Source organism: Paroedura picta, chromosome 3 (assembly GCF_049243985.1).
Source record: "Paroedura picta isolate Pp20150507F chromosome 3, Ppicta_v3.0, whole genome shotgun sequence".
NCBI classification, from domain to species: domain Eukaryota; kingdom Metazoa; phylum Chordata; class Lepidosauria; order Squamata; family Gekkonidae; genus Paroedura; species Paroedura picta.
Window position 1 is genome coordinate 83,261,120 of NC_135371.1, and position 16,049 is coordinate 83,277,168.

Sequence of the window (16,049 nt, forward strand, 5' to 3'; positions counted from 1 at the left end):
TCCAAAACCTTGACCCTGATCTGGGCCAGAACTGGCAACCAATGCAGGTGGTTGTACAGATCTGATCTCTGATAGGAATGCTCTTGCATATCCATCCATGCTCTATATTTATGTTTGTCAATAAAGCATATGCTACAAAGACGTCTTAAATCTTCAGTATTCCTTCCTTCAAAAGTAAATATTGCTCCTATAACTTCTCACCGCTCAGGGAAGTGTGGTACATATAACAATAGAATAGCAATGGTTTATTCTCTAAGGCCTTTGTAAGTTTTAAAATATGAATATGAAATAAGAAATTCAAAAGAACAGGACATCTCATATAGAAGAATATACAATATATTCAATATGTAACATACTATCCTTTGTTTTTTAATTGCGGCAACAGATACTTTCATTTGCTCTGGTGGTCTATTTTTCCCCCATAGATGACAATGGAGTTTACTTGTCTCATATCTGCTAAATCAAAGCATCCTCTCTACAATATGTTATCTGCTGCTTACTTAACTAGCAACACAAAAGTTGGACCAAGAACTAATTAGCTTACTTCATGAGACAGAACAGACAGTACATATGTTTTGCTGTTTGGGCTTACACAAGGTGCTCTTATGTGGCTATGACAGCATTTTGACAATTCAGCATATTTCTATGTTAGAAAAGGTTTCAGTCCAACATGACCACCACTGAGGTTCCAGCCCTTCTGTGGATATATAGTTGCCTGTGTCTACTAAACCTGTGTTGGGAGCTGTCCATTGCCTGCTGAGTGCTTGAGGCTCCCATTCAAGGTGGTGGCTCTGAAAGTGTAGGATCGACCTCTGACGGATCCCTCTGTGTAGAGTCTCTCAGGCTTGTTCTGGCAACGGAAGAACATGAGGAATCCATTTCGGTAGTTCTTATTCATCCAACCATATAGCAGGGGGTTAGCAAAAGTTGAGCACATAGCCACCACATGGAAAACTGTATAAAGGAGTTTATATTCATGGAAGATGAGCACCAGATCTAGGTCAATGGCAAGCTGGAAAATATGGAAAGGAAGCCAAGAGACTGCAAACACTACCACCACCATCACCAGCATCTTTGTGGTCTTCCTTCTGTGGCACTGACTATCATTTCTAGAGGTGGGGCTGATATGGCTTTTGAGCTTGATCCATATCCTGATGTAGGCATAGCAGATGATGGAAAGAGGGAGGACATACTGCAAGAGGAGCATGGATAAGCTGTATATGGTAGCATCTCTGTTTTCTGAAGGCCATTTCTCAGAGCAGACAGCTATTTTGAGATTGATAGATGGAATTTCTTCATACCTGTACTCTCGGAAGATGGCCAGAGGACTGGCTAGGACAGCAGCTACAAGCCATGTAATAGCTATGATGGTGAAGCTGATCTTCTTGGATATTCTGCTATCCAGGTGGAAAACTATGCATCTGTACCTGTCCAGAGCAATCACAGTTAAGGTGAGGGTAGAGACATGAACACTTAAAGCTTGAGCATAGGAGACCAGGTAACAAAGCACAGCCCCAAATTTCCATTCATCAAGTAGTGTGTAGGCCAAAGTGAAGGGCAAACAGAGTGTGTCCACCATTAAGTCTGCCAGAGCCAGGTTAGCTATAAAAAAGTTGGTAACAGTCCTCATGGTTTTGTACCTCACTATCATATAGATGACTAAGGAGTTGCCAATGAACCCCAGCAGAATGATGATGGAGTAAGCAGCTATCAGTATGATCTGGACCCCCAAGATCTTGGTACTGTCCATCATAACATTGGTGGATCCTTGGAGCCCCTGACTAGGGGTGACGATGCTCTTTGTGTGCCAGCCAAATGGCCGCTTTTTATCCAATATGTCCAAGAGGATGGTGCTGTTGACTTGATCAAGAAACCCCATGATTAATTTTTCCTACTAGGCTGAAGATGTTTAAGTTAGCCGCTTGGTCTGTAAAGAGGGAAAGAAGCACATTTTTTAAAAAAGACTATTTCAGGTAGGAGAAAATCCCCCACTCTGGGTTACAATGACACATCTGGAATGGTACTTAAAACTGAGTCCCATTCCTAAATTCCTCCCACCCCTATTTAACATCAAAAATATAATGTTTATGGTTTCTGTACACAGTTACCATGGCCACTCAGAAAGAAAAGTTCACCCATTCATGCCCCATTTTATTCGCATGATAAAATTATTACCAAAGAGACAGCTAAAATGCTAGCCCCAGTTGAATTGTTTTTAAAAGGAATATTTTGTTTACAAATTCTATCTATTTACAATTGAATGTTAGAAAGATCCCCTCCAAATGCCAGGCTGACATAATCAAATAAACCAGACATTCTACTTATCTATAAACAACAACCAGCCATGGATCTGCAGCCTATCATTTGTGGCTTCTTGTGACCTTGGCTCTATTTCCCAGAACAGATTTGAATGAAGGATGGACATGAATATGGATAAATATATCAATAAGAATCAGTGATAGTTTCACTCATGAGTGGAACTTATACTGAAAGTCCTCTGGAATTACAACTACTCTCCAGACCACAGAGATTGGTTCCCCTGCATAAAATGCATGCTATGAAGAGTGGACTCTGTGGTACTGCACCCCCACTGAGGTACCTGCCCTTCCCAGGTTCCATCTCCAAATCTCCAAGAATTTCCAAAGTGGGCTCAGACCACCTTATTTCACATCCCCTACCAGTGGCCAGGAGGAACCTGAGAACCTGTCTGAAGAACTAGGCTCTAGTTCACAAAAGCTTAAAATAGAATAATTTTTGTCAGTATTTAGTCTTTCAGAAGAAGAAGAGGAAGAAGAGTTGGTTCTTATATGCCGCTTTTCCCTACCCGAAAGAGGCTCAAAGCGGCTTACAGTTGCCTTCCCATTCCTCTCCCCACAACAGACACCCTGTGGGGTGGGTGAGGCTGAGAGAGCCCTGATATCACTGCTGGGTCAGAACAGTTTTATCAGTGCCGTGGCGAGCCCAAGGTCACCCAGCTGGCTGCATGTGGGGGAGCGCAGAATCGAACCCGGCTCGCCAGATTAGAAATCCATGTTCCTAACCACTACACCAAACTGGCTCTCAGATACCACTGGACTTTAATTTTTGCTAATAGTATAATCTTAAGAAAACATTTCAGGGAGGAAGTCCCATTAATAGATTTGTGTGGGATTCATATTGGACCTGATTACAATTTCTTTCTGACTTGGCTACCACTGGACACCTTGCTCCAGTTCCTATGGGGGAAAGAAAAAAAAAACTCTGGTATTGCTGGAAAGTACTGCTGGAAAGTATTGCTGGGGAAAACCCAAACAGAAAAAATAAAACCATGTTTGGGTCCTCATGGATAAATCAGCTGTAGGCAGGGAAGGGGTCACCTATTTCTCTGATCTCCTCTATCCCTTTGTGAGGCAAAACACCCTCAATTTCTCTCGCAGGATAACATGAATAGTAATGGACTTACTCCATCTTGCAGGTTTTGTTAATTGGTTCTATCTGCCTATATGTTCAAGGCCAGAGTTAGAGGTATGGTTATTAGCTACTCACAGAATCATAGAGTTGAAAGGGACTTCCTGGGTCATCTAGACCAACCCCCTGCACTATGCAGAACACTCACAACCCTATCGCTCATCCTACTGTAACCTGCCACCCCCTTGAATCTTCACAGAATCAGCCTCTCTGTTAGATGGCTATCCAGCCTCTGTTTAAACATTTCCATGGTCATGGGTGACTTCAATTACCTGGATATCTGTTGGAAGACCAACTCTGCTAAAAATACAAACTCCAATAAATTCTTGACTTGTCTTGCTGACAGCTTCATTTCCCAGAAAGTAGAGAGGGGAACCAGGGGCTCTGCTATTTTAGACTTGATTTTCATCAATAGGGAAGAACTGGTAGATGAGGTGGAAGTAGTGGGCACACTTGGTAGTAAGGACTATGCGATTTTGGAATTTACAATTGTGGGAAAGAAATATATTTATGTAGTCAGATGTATAAAGGTATGTTGGGTAGAGTCCCGTGGTCAGAAAGACTTAAAGAGATGGGGGTCCAATAGGGCTGGGAGTTTCTTAAAAGTGAAATACTGAAGGCTCAATCACAAACAATTCCCTTGAGAAGAAAAGATGGAAGGAGCATAAGGAAGCCAAGGTGGCTCCATAAGCAGCTGTCAAATGATTGAGGAATAAAAAAGAGTAATTTAGGACAGGGGTAGTCAACCTGTGGTCCTCTAGATCAGGAGTCCCCAACCCCCGGTCCGCGGCCCGGTACCGGGCCGCAAAGGCCATCGTACTGGGCCGCCAGTGGCCGCGCCTGCCTCCCCCCACATGCAGCGAGAGGGGGGGAAAGAGGCCGGCATGATGCTAACGCGCACGCGCGGAACTGCCATGCATGTGCGTTGTGCCCCCTGGTGGCCAAAACGCGCATGCGCGGCAACTCTGCGCATGCGTGTTAGCCCCACATGGTGGCCAAAATGCGCATGTGCGGCAGTTCCCCCACCCCCAGAGGCGGTCCCCGACCAGATGAAGGTTGGGGCCCGCTGCTCTAGATGTCCATGGACTACAATTCCAATGAGTGCCTGCCAGGATTTGCTGGCAGGGGCTCATGGGAATTGTAGTCCATGAACATCTGGAGGACCACAGGTTGACTACCCCTGATTTAGGAAATAGAAGGAAGGCCTTATTACCAAGGATGAGTATAAACAAATAACAAATAATTGTAGGGACAGTGTTAGAAAAGCTAAAGCTCAATAGGAGCTTAGGCTAACAAGAAACTCAAAACATAGCAAAAAAGGCTTCTTTAAGTTATATTTCAAGTAAGAAAAAGAGTTGGGACATGGTAGGACCACTGCGAGGACAAGAAAGTGAAATTATAACAGAGGATGAAGAGAGGGCTGAACTGCTCAACTATTTCTCCTCAGTCTTCTCTTGCGATGGAAATGGTGCTCAATGTGGAAAAAACATATTACAGCAGCTGGGATTGGAATGATGGCCTAGGATCACAGTGGGGAAAGTTCATAAACACCTAGTTTCTTTAAATGAAACAAAGTCTTCCGCCCCAGATGAATTACATCCAAGGTTACTAAAACAACTTGCAGATATAATCTCTGAACCTCTGCCCATTATTTTTGACACATCTTGAAGAATAGATGAGGTGCCAGATGATTGGAGGTGGGCAAATGGAGAACCAATTTGGTGTAGTGGTTAGGAGTGCAGACTTCTAATCTGGCATGCTGGGTTCGATTCTGCACTCCCCCACATGCAGTCAGCTGGATGACCTTGGGCTTGCCATGGCACTAATAAAACTGTTCTGACCGGGCAGTGATATTGTCAGGATTGTAGAATCTCTGTCATAAATTAGCTTGAGTTCCTCCATGTCAGTTATATTGTTTTATATTGCTTGGCGCCTGCTTGCTCCAGGCCCTGTATCCTTGCTAGCCATAAAAGTGAATAGTTTGTTATGTTAACCTTATCACATGTTGTGGGCTCTCGGGATTGTTGTCACCTCCTCAAGGTTGTGAGAATGTATTCCTGTTTTTCTTACACATATGTCTTTTCTCTTGTCTCCCCTCCCTTGGGAACTGTCAAGTTTTGGGCGGGAGAATTGTATTGATAAGCAGAGGCAAATCTGAACTCTGGTCAGATTTGACTTTTCAGTCCTTAGCGTATAGTATTTTTCCAATAAAGCTTTCTTTAACTAAGAAGCCTGTTGTGAGTTTCTGTACGTTTGACATTAAGTCAAATCTCACAACTCCTTTCGCCTGCCAACATGCAGGACGAAGGAAACACCTATACGGAACAGGGAGAGGGCCTGGATTGGGACCTTTCCCAGAGCGATGGAGCCGGTGTGGGTCCGTACAGCTCGGGCATGCTCAGAGCCGTGGAGGGAGCGACTCCTGGGCCTGCCGAATTCTTAGAAAGGCACATCACCGAGCGCAGGCGTTTGTCGAAATATGACCACCTGACGGGGGATGAGCAGTGGCCGGATCAGCTAGGGATGCCTAGCTACGGGCTGGAGCCCGCCGGTGAGACGCGTGACCTGCAGCACAAGTTGGACAAGGTGACCAATTGGCTACAGGACCTCTCGGGTCGGCTGGATCCAGAGGAGCAACGCGAGACGCAACGCCTGCTGCGGGAGGTGCACGGAGGCGCCCGCGAACCCAGCGGTCGGAGATCGGGAGATCTGCCCACCCTACGAGAACGCGAGGACGCAGCGATGCAGGCGGCAGCCGAGGCCGAGGACGCAGCCTTGGCGAGAGCGCGACGGGAGGAAGAAGACGGCGGTCTCGAGGGCGCAGGTGGTGCGGGTGCGGCTGAAGGCGCTGGGGCGGCCGAAGGCGCTGGAGCAGCCGCCGGAGCGGCTGCGGCAGCAGCGGACGTTGCCGGAGCGGAGGCGGCGGCAGCAGCGGCGGTGCGAGAGGCGGCGGCAGCAGCAGCGCGAGCCACGGAGGCGGCGCGGGCCGCGGCGGATGCGAGGGCGGCGGCAGGGGTCGGTCGAGGCATCGGCCGTGGAGCGAGAGCCCCGGTGGATTGGGGCCAGGGACGACTGCCTCCCCACCTCCGGGGAGTGGAAATGCGAAGCACCTACAAATTCAAAGCAAAATTTTCGGGGGACCCCTCGACCTTTCCTTCGTTCCTGGTGCATCTCCAAGCCTACATGATGGACATGGGGTTCACCTTCCATGATGATGCCGAGCGTGTGCGCTTCGTGGGAGAGTCCCTGGAGGGGAAGGCAGCAAAATGGTTCATGGACTTGTACCGTTACAACCCAAGAGCCATCTGCAATTACAACCATTTCCTGAGAACCATGCGCCAGATGTACGTGGAGCCGTTCGAAAAGAATACGGCGGAGAAGAAACTCAAGGCTCTGAAGCAAGGGAAACTGACGGTGGCTGAATATGCCAGGGAATTCAAGGAGCTTTCCTCAGCGGTGCCGGACTGGACCGAGCCCCAACGTGTGCACGCGTTCGTGGGGGGCCTCTCTGGGGACTTGTCCAGCAAGTGCCTCCTTCTGGAAGACCCCCTCACCATAGCCGGATGGGTCCAGCTGGCTGGGGAGATGGAGAGTCGCCTGGAAAGGGCTGCAGAGTATCAAGGAATTGCAGGGAAGGCAGGGGCTAAAACCTCTACGCCCGTGAAGGCCAAGCCGAAGGCGAAGCTGGAGCCGACCGAGCGCACTCGGCGCATGGAGAAGGGGTTGTGCTTGGGTTGTGGTCAGGCTGGCCACTTCCTCGCGCAATGCCCCTCGAAGACAGTGACCGGTGCAAAAGCAACGGGCAGTACCCCCCCGAAAGCTTCACCTGCCAAGAAAACGGTCCCGAAGAAAAGTGCCAAGTCTCTGCTGGTCCCAGCCGGTGCCGCAGCGATTGTGGAGGAATCGGAGGAGGGCAGTGGCCAGGATGGCGAAGATCAAGCGGAGAAGCAGTCAGGAAACGAAGACGGTCTGCTGTAAAGGCGCCCCGCCAGCAGGCCTCCGACAGGGGCAAACGTGTGGTGAGTGATTCCCCCCTGATACTCTTGCCCGCAACCCTCTCCAACCCCAAGTCCGGGAAGACAGTGGGGGTTCGCTGCATTGTGGACTCAGGGTGCACCCAGACTCTAGTAAGCCCAGCACTAGCCGAGACTCTGGGGGTGGGCAGAGTGCCTTTGGGTGAGCCCCTACCTATCACCCAGCTGGATGGGAAATGCGCTCCCGGGGGGGAAGCTACCGTAAAGACGCGCCCGATGGACTTGGATGTAGAGAAACATTGGGAGCAGATTCAACCCCTTGTAGCACCCCACTCAGCATTCCCGTGTGTCCTGGGGCTGGATTGGTTGAGGGAGCATGATCCCACGGTGAAATGGAAAAAAGGAACAGTGAAGTTTTCCTCTCCTGGTTGTAAGCAGCACGTTCGGCCCCAACCCTCCCTAAACGACCGGGTTGTGGCCGCGGTGGGGTCCGCAGGGGAAGCGACTCTCCCACCAGAGTATCGGGACTTTGCAGATGTGTTTGCTGAAGCTGAGTGTAACCAACTTCCCCCCCACCGTAAAACTGACTGTGCCATCGAGTTAAAGAAAGGGGAGTCCCTCCCTAAAGCCAAACTTTACTCAATGAGCCCGAGGGAAATGGCTGAACTCAGGGAGTTTTTGGACAAAAACCTAGCCCGGGGGTTCATCAGACCCGCCACCTCGCCCCTGGTGGCCCCGGTTCTTTTCGTGAAAAAGAAAGACGGGTCTTTGCGCCTCTGCACGGACTACCGAGGGCTGAATGCTGTTTCTACTTGCAATGCCTACCCGTTGCCTTTGATAAAAGACTTGCTTGGTCACTTGGGGAAGGCACGGATTTTTACGAAATTAGACTTGAGGGAAGCCTACTACCGGGTCCGGATAAAAAAGGGGCACGAATACTTGACCGCTTTTAACACCCCCTTGGGCCAATTTGAGTACACCATCATGCCGTTCGGCCTCGCCGGCGCTCCGGGCGTGTTCATGAACATGATAAATGAAATTATGCATGATTTATTGTATCAGGGGGTGTTGGTGTACATTGATGATATTTTGGTGTATTCTGAAGATGTGGGCAAGCACACTGAATTGGTCCGCGAGGTGCTCCGCCGCCTGCGGAAGCATCAGTTGTTTGCTAAACTTTCAAAGTGCGAGTTTCACCGGGATGCGGTGGAATTTCTGGGTTTCCGGGTCTCCCAAGCGGGGATCGAGATGGACCCAGGCAAGGTGCGGGATTTTCTGTCCTGGGAACCACCCCGCACGCGGAGACAGCTGCAAAGTTTCTTAGGATTTGCAAACTTTTACAGAACGTTCATCCCCAGTTTCGCCAAAGTGGCGCTGCCTCTCACTGACTTGTTAAAAACAAAAAAGGGGGGAAAGACAGCGAGCCGCCCCGGCGCCCCACTCCAGTGGACTCCCCAGTGTCAGGAAGCTTTTGAGAATCTGAAGCTGTTGTTTACCTCTGAGCCGGTGCTGGCCCATGCCGACCCCGCTAAGCAATTCACCGTGCAAGTAGATTCTTCGGATGTGGCAATGGGGGCTGTGATCCTACAAGAGGGGGAGGATGGGAAATTGCACCCGTTGGCCTATTTGTCTAAAAAATTCTCCGGGGCAGAAAGAAACTGAGCGATTTGGGAAAAAGAGGCGGCTGCAGTAAAATTGGCCCTAGCCACCTGGAGACATTGGTTGGAAGGGTCCGCCGTCCCCTTTGTAGTTTGGACAGACCATAAAAATCTTCAGGCGCTCAAGCAGCCCCGCTCGCTCTCAGCAAAACAAATGCGGTGGGCGGAGTTTTTCTCTCGTTTCAACTTCTCTCTCAAGCATCTGCCGGGCAAAATGAACTTTTTGGCGGACGCTCTTTCTCGCTTGCCCCAGTATAATAGCAAGCGCGACCCATTGGTGGACACAGTTTTTACCCCCGCCCAACTGGGAATGGCCGCGGTGACGCGCAGCCAAACCAAGCAGGGAAATTCAATCCCGGGAGGGTGGGTCCAGAAGGAGGTGTCACAGGACTCTGAATTTGGTTCCCTCCGCCCCGACCTAACTGAGAAGGGGGGCCTGTTTTTTAAGGGGGAGCGTCTCTATGTCCCGGCGGCGGTGCGCGGAGACGTTTTGAAACTTTGCCACGATGCAAAAACCGCTGGACATTTTGGGTTTGTAAAAACTCTGCACCTGGTCAGGAGACATTATTGGTGGCCGACTTTGCGCTCTGTTGTGGAAAAGTACGTGCAGGGTTGCCCCACATGCATCGTCTCCAAACCGGCTGGTGGGAAGAAAAGGGGGTTGCTGCAGCCCCTGCCCACTCCCTCCCGCCCGTGGGCCGATGTCACCATGGATTTTATCACGGACTTACCCCCCAGCCAGGGGAAAACTGTCATCTGGGTAGTAGTGGATGCATTTTCCAAGCAAGCCCACTTTATCCCTTGTGCTGGCCTGCCTTCAGCAGCCAAATTGGCCTCGATGTTTGTGACCCACATAATACGCCTACATGGGATCCCGAGGCGCCTGCTCACGGATCGGGGCCCCCAGTTCGTTGCCAAGTTCTGGCAGGAGCTCCTGAGACTGTTGGGGGTGGAGCAAGCTTTAACATCGGGCTACCATCCGGAATCGAATGGCCAGACTGAAAGGGTGAACCAAATCCTTGAACAATACTTGCGCTGTTTTATCAACCATCAGCAAAATGACTGGGTTGCCCTGTTGCCACTAGCTGAGTTTGCCTATAACAACGGGGCCCATGCATCCACGGGTGTGTCACCTTTTAAGGTGGTGTATGGGACTGATTTGGTGGCTGCCCCCACATGGGAGCTAATTTCGTCCGAGGCCCCAGAAGTCACCAAATGGGCAGAGACTATTAGTGCCGGGTGGCCTGTAATCGTTTCATGCCTCAAGGACGCAAAACAGGCTTATAAAACCCAGGCAGACAGGAAACGGGCACCTGCGCCCGCGTGGAAAGTAGGGGACTTGGCTTATTTGTCCACAAAGAACCTGCGTTGCCAGCAAAAGTCCAAGAAACTTGGTCCCAAATATGTGGGGCCCTTCCCTATTGTGAAACTTATCAATGCTGTAACTGTAGAACTATCTTTGCCAAAAACTTACAGGAATGTACATCCGGTTTTTCATTCCAGCCTGCTGCGGAGAGCCCCTGTTCCGGATGTGTGGCACCCCCCACTATCTACGCCGGTGCCAATCTACATCGATAAAGACACCCACTACGAAGTCAACCAGATTTTAGACTCTCGTGTGCACAAGGGTCGCCTCCAATATTTGGTTGATTGGAAGGATTTCCCCTCAGGGGACAAGGAGTGGGTAGAGGCAGAGAATGTGAAAGCACCTCGCCTTCTCCGGGCTTTCCACCGAGCATTCCCTGATTGTCCTCGCCCTGTTGATGCAGGCTAGGGTGGGGGAGGTCCTCTTAGTGTGGAGGGATGTCAGGATTGTAGAATCTCTGCCATAAATTAGCTTGAGTTCCTCCATGTCAGTTATATTGTTTTATATTGCTTGGCGCCTGCTTGCTCCAGGCCCTGTATCCTTGCTAGCCATAAAAGTGAATAGTTTGTTATGTTAACCTTATCACATGTTGTGGGCTCTCGGGATTGTTGTCACCTCCTCAAGGTTGTGAGAATGTATTCCTGTTTTTCTTACACATATGTCTTTTCTCTTGTCTCCCCTCCCTTGGGAACTGTCAAGTTTTGGGCGGGAGAATTGTATTGATAAGCAGAGGCAAATCTGAACTCTGGTCAGATTTGACTTTTCAGTCCTTAGCGTATAGTATTTTTCCAATAAAGCTTTCTTTAACTAAGAAGCCTGTTGTGAGTTTCTGTACGTTTGACAGATATCAGCGCTCTCTCAGCCTCACCCACCCCACAGGGTGTCTGTTGTGGGGAGAGGAATGGGAAGGCGACTGTAAGCCGCTTTGAGCCTCCTTCAGACAGAGAAAAGCGGCATATAAGAACCAACTCTTCTTCTTGTTCTTCTTCTTCAAGAAAGGAAAAAAGGAGGATCCGGGTAACTACCAACCCATCAGCTTGACATCTGTAGCTGGCAAAATTTTGGAACAAATCATCAAACAGTCCATCCTTGAACAGCTGGAACAGAAAGCTGTGATTTCTAAGATTCAATATGGGTTTCACAAGAATAAGTCCTGTCAGACTAACATACCTTTTTTTGAGAAAGTGACTATCTTGCTGGATCAGGGAAATGCTGTGGACTTAATTAATCTGGATTTCAGTAAAGCTTTTAATAAGGTTCCACATGATATTCTTGTTGACAAGTTGGTAAAATGCAATATGGATTCCAGTTTTGTCAGGTGGATCAATAACTGGTTGACAGATCATACACAAAGGGTGCTTGTTAATGGTTCAGCATCCTCTTGAAGAAGAGCGAAAAGTGGAGTGCCCCAGGGATCTGTCCTGGGGCCTGTGCTGTTCAACATATGTATAAATAATTTGGATGAGAGATTAGAGGAGGTACTTATTAAATTTCCAGATAATACTAAACGGGGAGGGGTAGCAAATAAAACAGAAGACCAAATCAGAATACAGGATGATTTTCATAGGCTTGAGAACTGGTCTAAACTGAATAAAATGAAATTCAATAAGGACAAATGTAAAGTTCTGCATTTAGGTAAACCATAGACACCAATATAGGATGGGGGAGACTTGTCTTGGCAGTAGTATGTGTGAAAAGGATATGGGAGTCTTAGTAGACCATATATTGAACATGAGTCAGCAGTGTAACTCGGTGGCTAAAAAGGCAAATAGGAGTTTGGGCTGTATCAAACGGAGTATCGTGTCCAGATCACGGGAGGTGATGGTACTGGTTTACTCTCCTCTGGTTGTGCCTCACTTGGAGTACTGTGTTCAGTTTTGGGTGCCACAGTTGAAGAGAGATGTAGACAAGCTGGAGCGTGTCCAGAGGGGAGCAACAAAGATGGTGAGGGGTTTGGAGACGAAGACGTATGAGGAAAGACTGGGCAAGCTTGGTCTGTTTAGCCTGGAGAGGAGACGACCGAGAGGGGATCTGATAACCATCTTCAAGTATTTAAAAGGCTCACATGTAGAGGATGGAGCAGAGTTGTTCTCTCTTGTCCCCAAGGGATGGGCCAGAGCCAATGGGATGAAAACAGCTCTTCTAGTAAGAATTTAGTTCTGCTAATTGAAGGAACTCAATAGCAATCCTATCCTTATCTAACCTGCATGATGAAAGGCATGGTAATATTTCACTGATGGTGATGAGAAGTTAAGGCACCAGCACATGTGTGGATCAATCTAAATATGACTAGTTCAACGTGACAATTCTTTCCTAGTATTAAATACAGATCATAATTTACATTATCCATTCAACTTCCTTTCAAAGGAATATCACTACTATGCTGAGTTTCCACATGATAATTAAGTCATTGTATAGTTTGTCAGGTATTGTCACAAGCATAAAAAGATTATCAGAACTTGCAAATGTTGTGGGTTTTTTTGCACTTTTTTCTCAGGCAACTGTGGTGCTTGTGACAACTTTGTTGCATTGATGTGGGCTAGTGTTTTAGTCTGCTGTCAAGCAAAGCATTTTCTACCTCCACCCCCATAAGAGTGAATGTGTTGTGTGCAGAGTGATTTAAACCTGCAGGTATCCATAATTGGCGCCCGATTCCAGCTGACTTCCTTATAATCTCGAGGCCAGCCTTCTGTTTTGGTTATCTGCTTCTGAGAAAAGGCTGAGTGTTGGGAGGGAGGATTAGCAACGTTCTTTTGAGAATGGTACCTGATGTACCTGATGTACTTATATATGACCATATATAAAAGAGCCTCTTGTGGCGCAGAGTGGTAAGGCAGCTGCCTGACAGCTTTGCCCATGAGGCTGGGAGTTCAATCCCAGCAGCCAGCTCAAGGTTGACTCAGCTTTCCATCCTTCTGAGGTCGGTAAAATGAGTACCCAGCTTGCTGGGGGGTAAACGGTAATGACTGGGGAAGGCACTGGCAAACCACCCCGTATTGAGTCTGCCAAGAAAACGCTAGAGGGCGTCACCCCAAGGGTCAGACATGACTCGGTGCTTGCACAGGGGATACCTTTACCTGATGTTACCTGACCACACTAGGCAAAACCGTTGAATCTGGGCCTGGATACAGAGAGCCAGAGACTAGCTTGGATTCCATGTGCCCAACATCTATGAACTGCACAGATATGCAGAAGACTTTTGAAAAGGGGCTTCCTTGTACATGCAACTAAGGTAGAGCCACCAGTTTTAAAGTAACTATCAACTTATAAGCTAGTATTTTCTTCATTTGTACTATCTGTCTTGAATCAAGTGCTGTATTAAATAAAATCCACATTTAACCTTTTTCTAAATTTTTACAGTAAATATTAAATATTTTAAAATCAAATGTCTGGTTTGTTTGCACATACCACTCTGGGAACTCATGAGGTCTGAGTGAACTGATCCTTGACTACTGCCCTACTCTACTCCTGGACTTAGTGTGGGCAAGAACAGAAAAAAAGGAAGTTTTGAGAAAATAGACAGCACTTCTCTGACTTGATCAGCAAATAATCTTTAAACTAATGGAAGGAAACAATCAATGCCCAAATGGAGACAGGGGCTCTAATTATGTTGCAGTTCATAAGAAGGGGCCATGTAATCCTTTAGCACTTTGTGGAACAGAGTTTATAGCATCTCTTGGAAGCTGCAGCTAGTATCTAGACAGCTTGTTTACAGAGCTCTGCTTTTTGAGATACCCAAGGAAGAAAGAAAATGCCTAATTTACATTGGCTTCCATGGCTTCCCTCCCTTTCTCTTTCAGAATCATGGAGATGAAAGGGATCTCCAAGTTCATCTAGTCCAATCCCCTGCACAATGCAATAAACTATCTGCCCACACAAAGTGACCCCAATTTAATGCCCAGGTGATGCTCCCCACAAGAAAACCAGAATCCCTGGCCAAGTTACATACTTTCATTAGCTCACCAATGAATTGATTCGATAACAAGCTTGGTTGCAGATAAACAAATTAACTTTGTTCAGTGGAGTGGTAGGTTTGGCACCATTTTCTTCTTTCTGACTTTATTGGGATGGAAATGTCATTTTGAAATTTACAGCTCAAAATGTTGATAAGGAATAGGATAATGGATGGTAATATTTTAGTGTTCTTGGTTCTACCATATTGTTCAGCATGCCCTAATCCATGTGGTCACCACACTCTTGAGTTATGAGCCACATCTCATGACTCTTATCCTTAATGCTTTAGTCTGATCCTGCACTGAGCAGGGGGTTGGCCTGTATAGCTCCTTTCAATTATATGATTCTATCTTGCCCTTGGTATGGCTTACCTTTGTGGACTTCTTACCTCTTTCCTTATCTTTTACCTGGCTGCTCACTAACAAACATTATACATTTCTTGAAGTTAACAACTGGAGAGCTCCTACAAGCATAATTATTCTTGGAGTCTTTTTGGATATTAACTGACCCCCCCCCCCCCCGGTTTTTCAAAGGGCAGTTTTTGAGTACTAATTAATGCATTTTTGAAAACAAAGGACAGGCAGCACTAATGATCATAATGATAATATGTTAATCAGATCAAGGGCCATTTGCAATATTTCTTGACTGGTTAATGTCATGTATTGAGTTTCTCCATAACAAGCAGCAAAGCTAATAAAAATATGCTGAAGTACATTGGGTTGCAACGCACCCTGTTTTTTGGAGTCTTTGGCATTCGTTGGCACTTCTGCAACTGCTAAACAGACCCACTAGCTGGCACAAGCAGAATCTCTGCTTTGCAATTTTTACTACATTAGAAACTTGTAGAAACTCTAAAACATTATTCATTTCTGTGTGATAAACATCAGCTGTTCTAGAGTTGCCAAATACTAGCTGGGAAAGTCATGGAGATTTAAAGGACTGGGAGGGAGCTTAGCAGGGATGCAATACCATAGCGTTAGACTTGCCAAATTGCAGGCTGGGGCTGGAGTTTCTACACTCAGCATACAAAACTATTGTAACAAATACTGTAATATTCAATGTTTGTTGTCCAGCAATCAGACACGTTGGAATTTTTTGCCTCAGGAAAATTAAGTTTTTGTCTTCCACCTTCTATCCAAACATTAACAAGAGAGATTAATTCTGTATCCCAAAGTTTTTATAATTACTTATTTGGTAAATGTTATGGAATTCTGCTCTGTGATGTATGTCAGTATGCAAATCCTAAGCCTAACCGCTACCTGAAGTTGAGCAGGAACAGAGAAATGATGGCCGAGGGTGAAACATGGGGAAGAGGTGCAGAGAGGGAAAAAAACAGAGTACTAGGAAAACACAGCTTGAGTCCAGTGGAATCTTTACGACCAGTGGCATTTTATTCATGAAAACTCATCTTTAACCACTCCTGCGGAGTGGAAAAAATAAAACAGTAAGGGCCCCGAGGGCGGGCCCTGTCCGGGATAAGGAAGGGTGCTGATTGGTGCTGATTTTCTTCCTCATCCCCGAGACAGATGGTTGCCGCCTGCCCGCCCACCAATGAGGAGCAGGCCGCCTCGCCAATGCCCCACGCACCTGCCTACCACCTGCGGCCGCTGCCCAGCCTCCAGCCACAGCCACGACAGTGCCCGAGCCAGC

General features: G+C 47.4%; 1 protein-coding gene across 6 annotated transcripts in view; it reads right to left on the reverse strand.

Annotated features, from left to right (window-relative positions):
* LOC143832340 (neuropeptide Y receptor type 2-like) overlaps nucleotides 1-16,049 on the reverse strand; it is a 212,468-nt gene that overhangs the window by 20,517 nt on the left and 175,902 nt on the right. For 5 of the 6 annotated variants that reach the window (XR_013229206.1, XM_077326593.1, XM_077326591.1 and 2 more), the window contains one exon: nucleotides 731-1,927. Coding sequence is in view for 5 of the 6 variants with exons in the window: in XM_077326593.1 (XP_077182708.1) it covers nucleotides 731-1,879 (1,149 nt within the window). In the remaining variant the exon portion in view is untranslated. Of the gene's footprint in view, nucleotides 1-348; nucleotides 1,928-16,049 lie in introns of those variants that run through there. The other variant, XM_077326594.1, reaches the window with a different exon arrangement.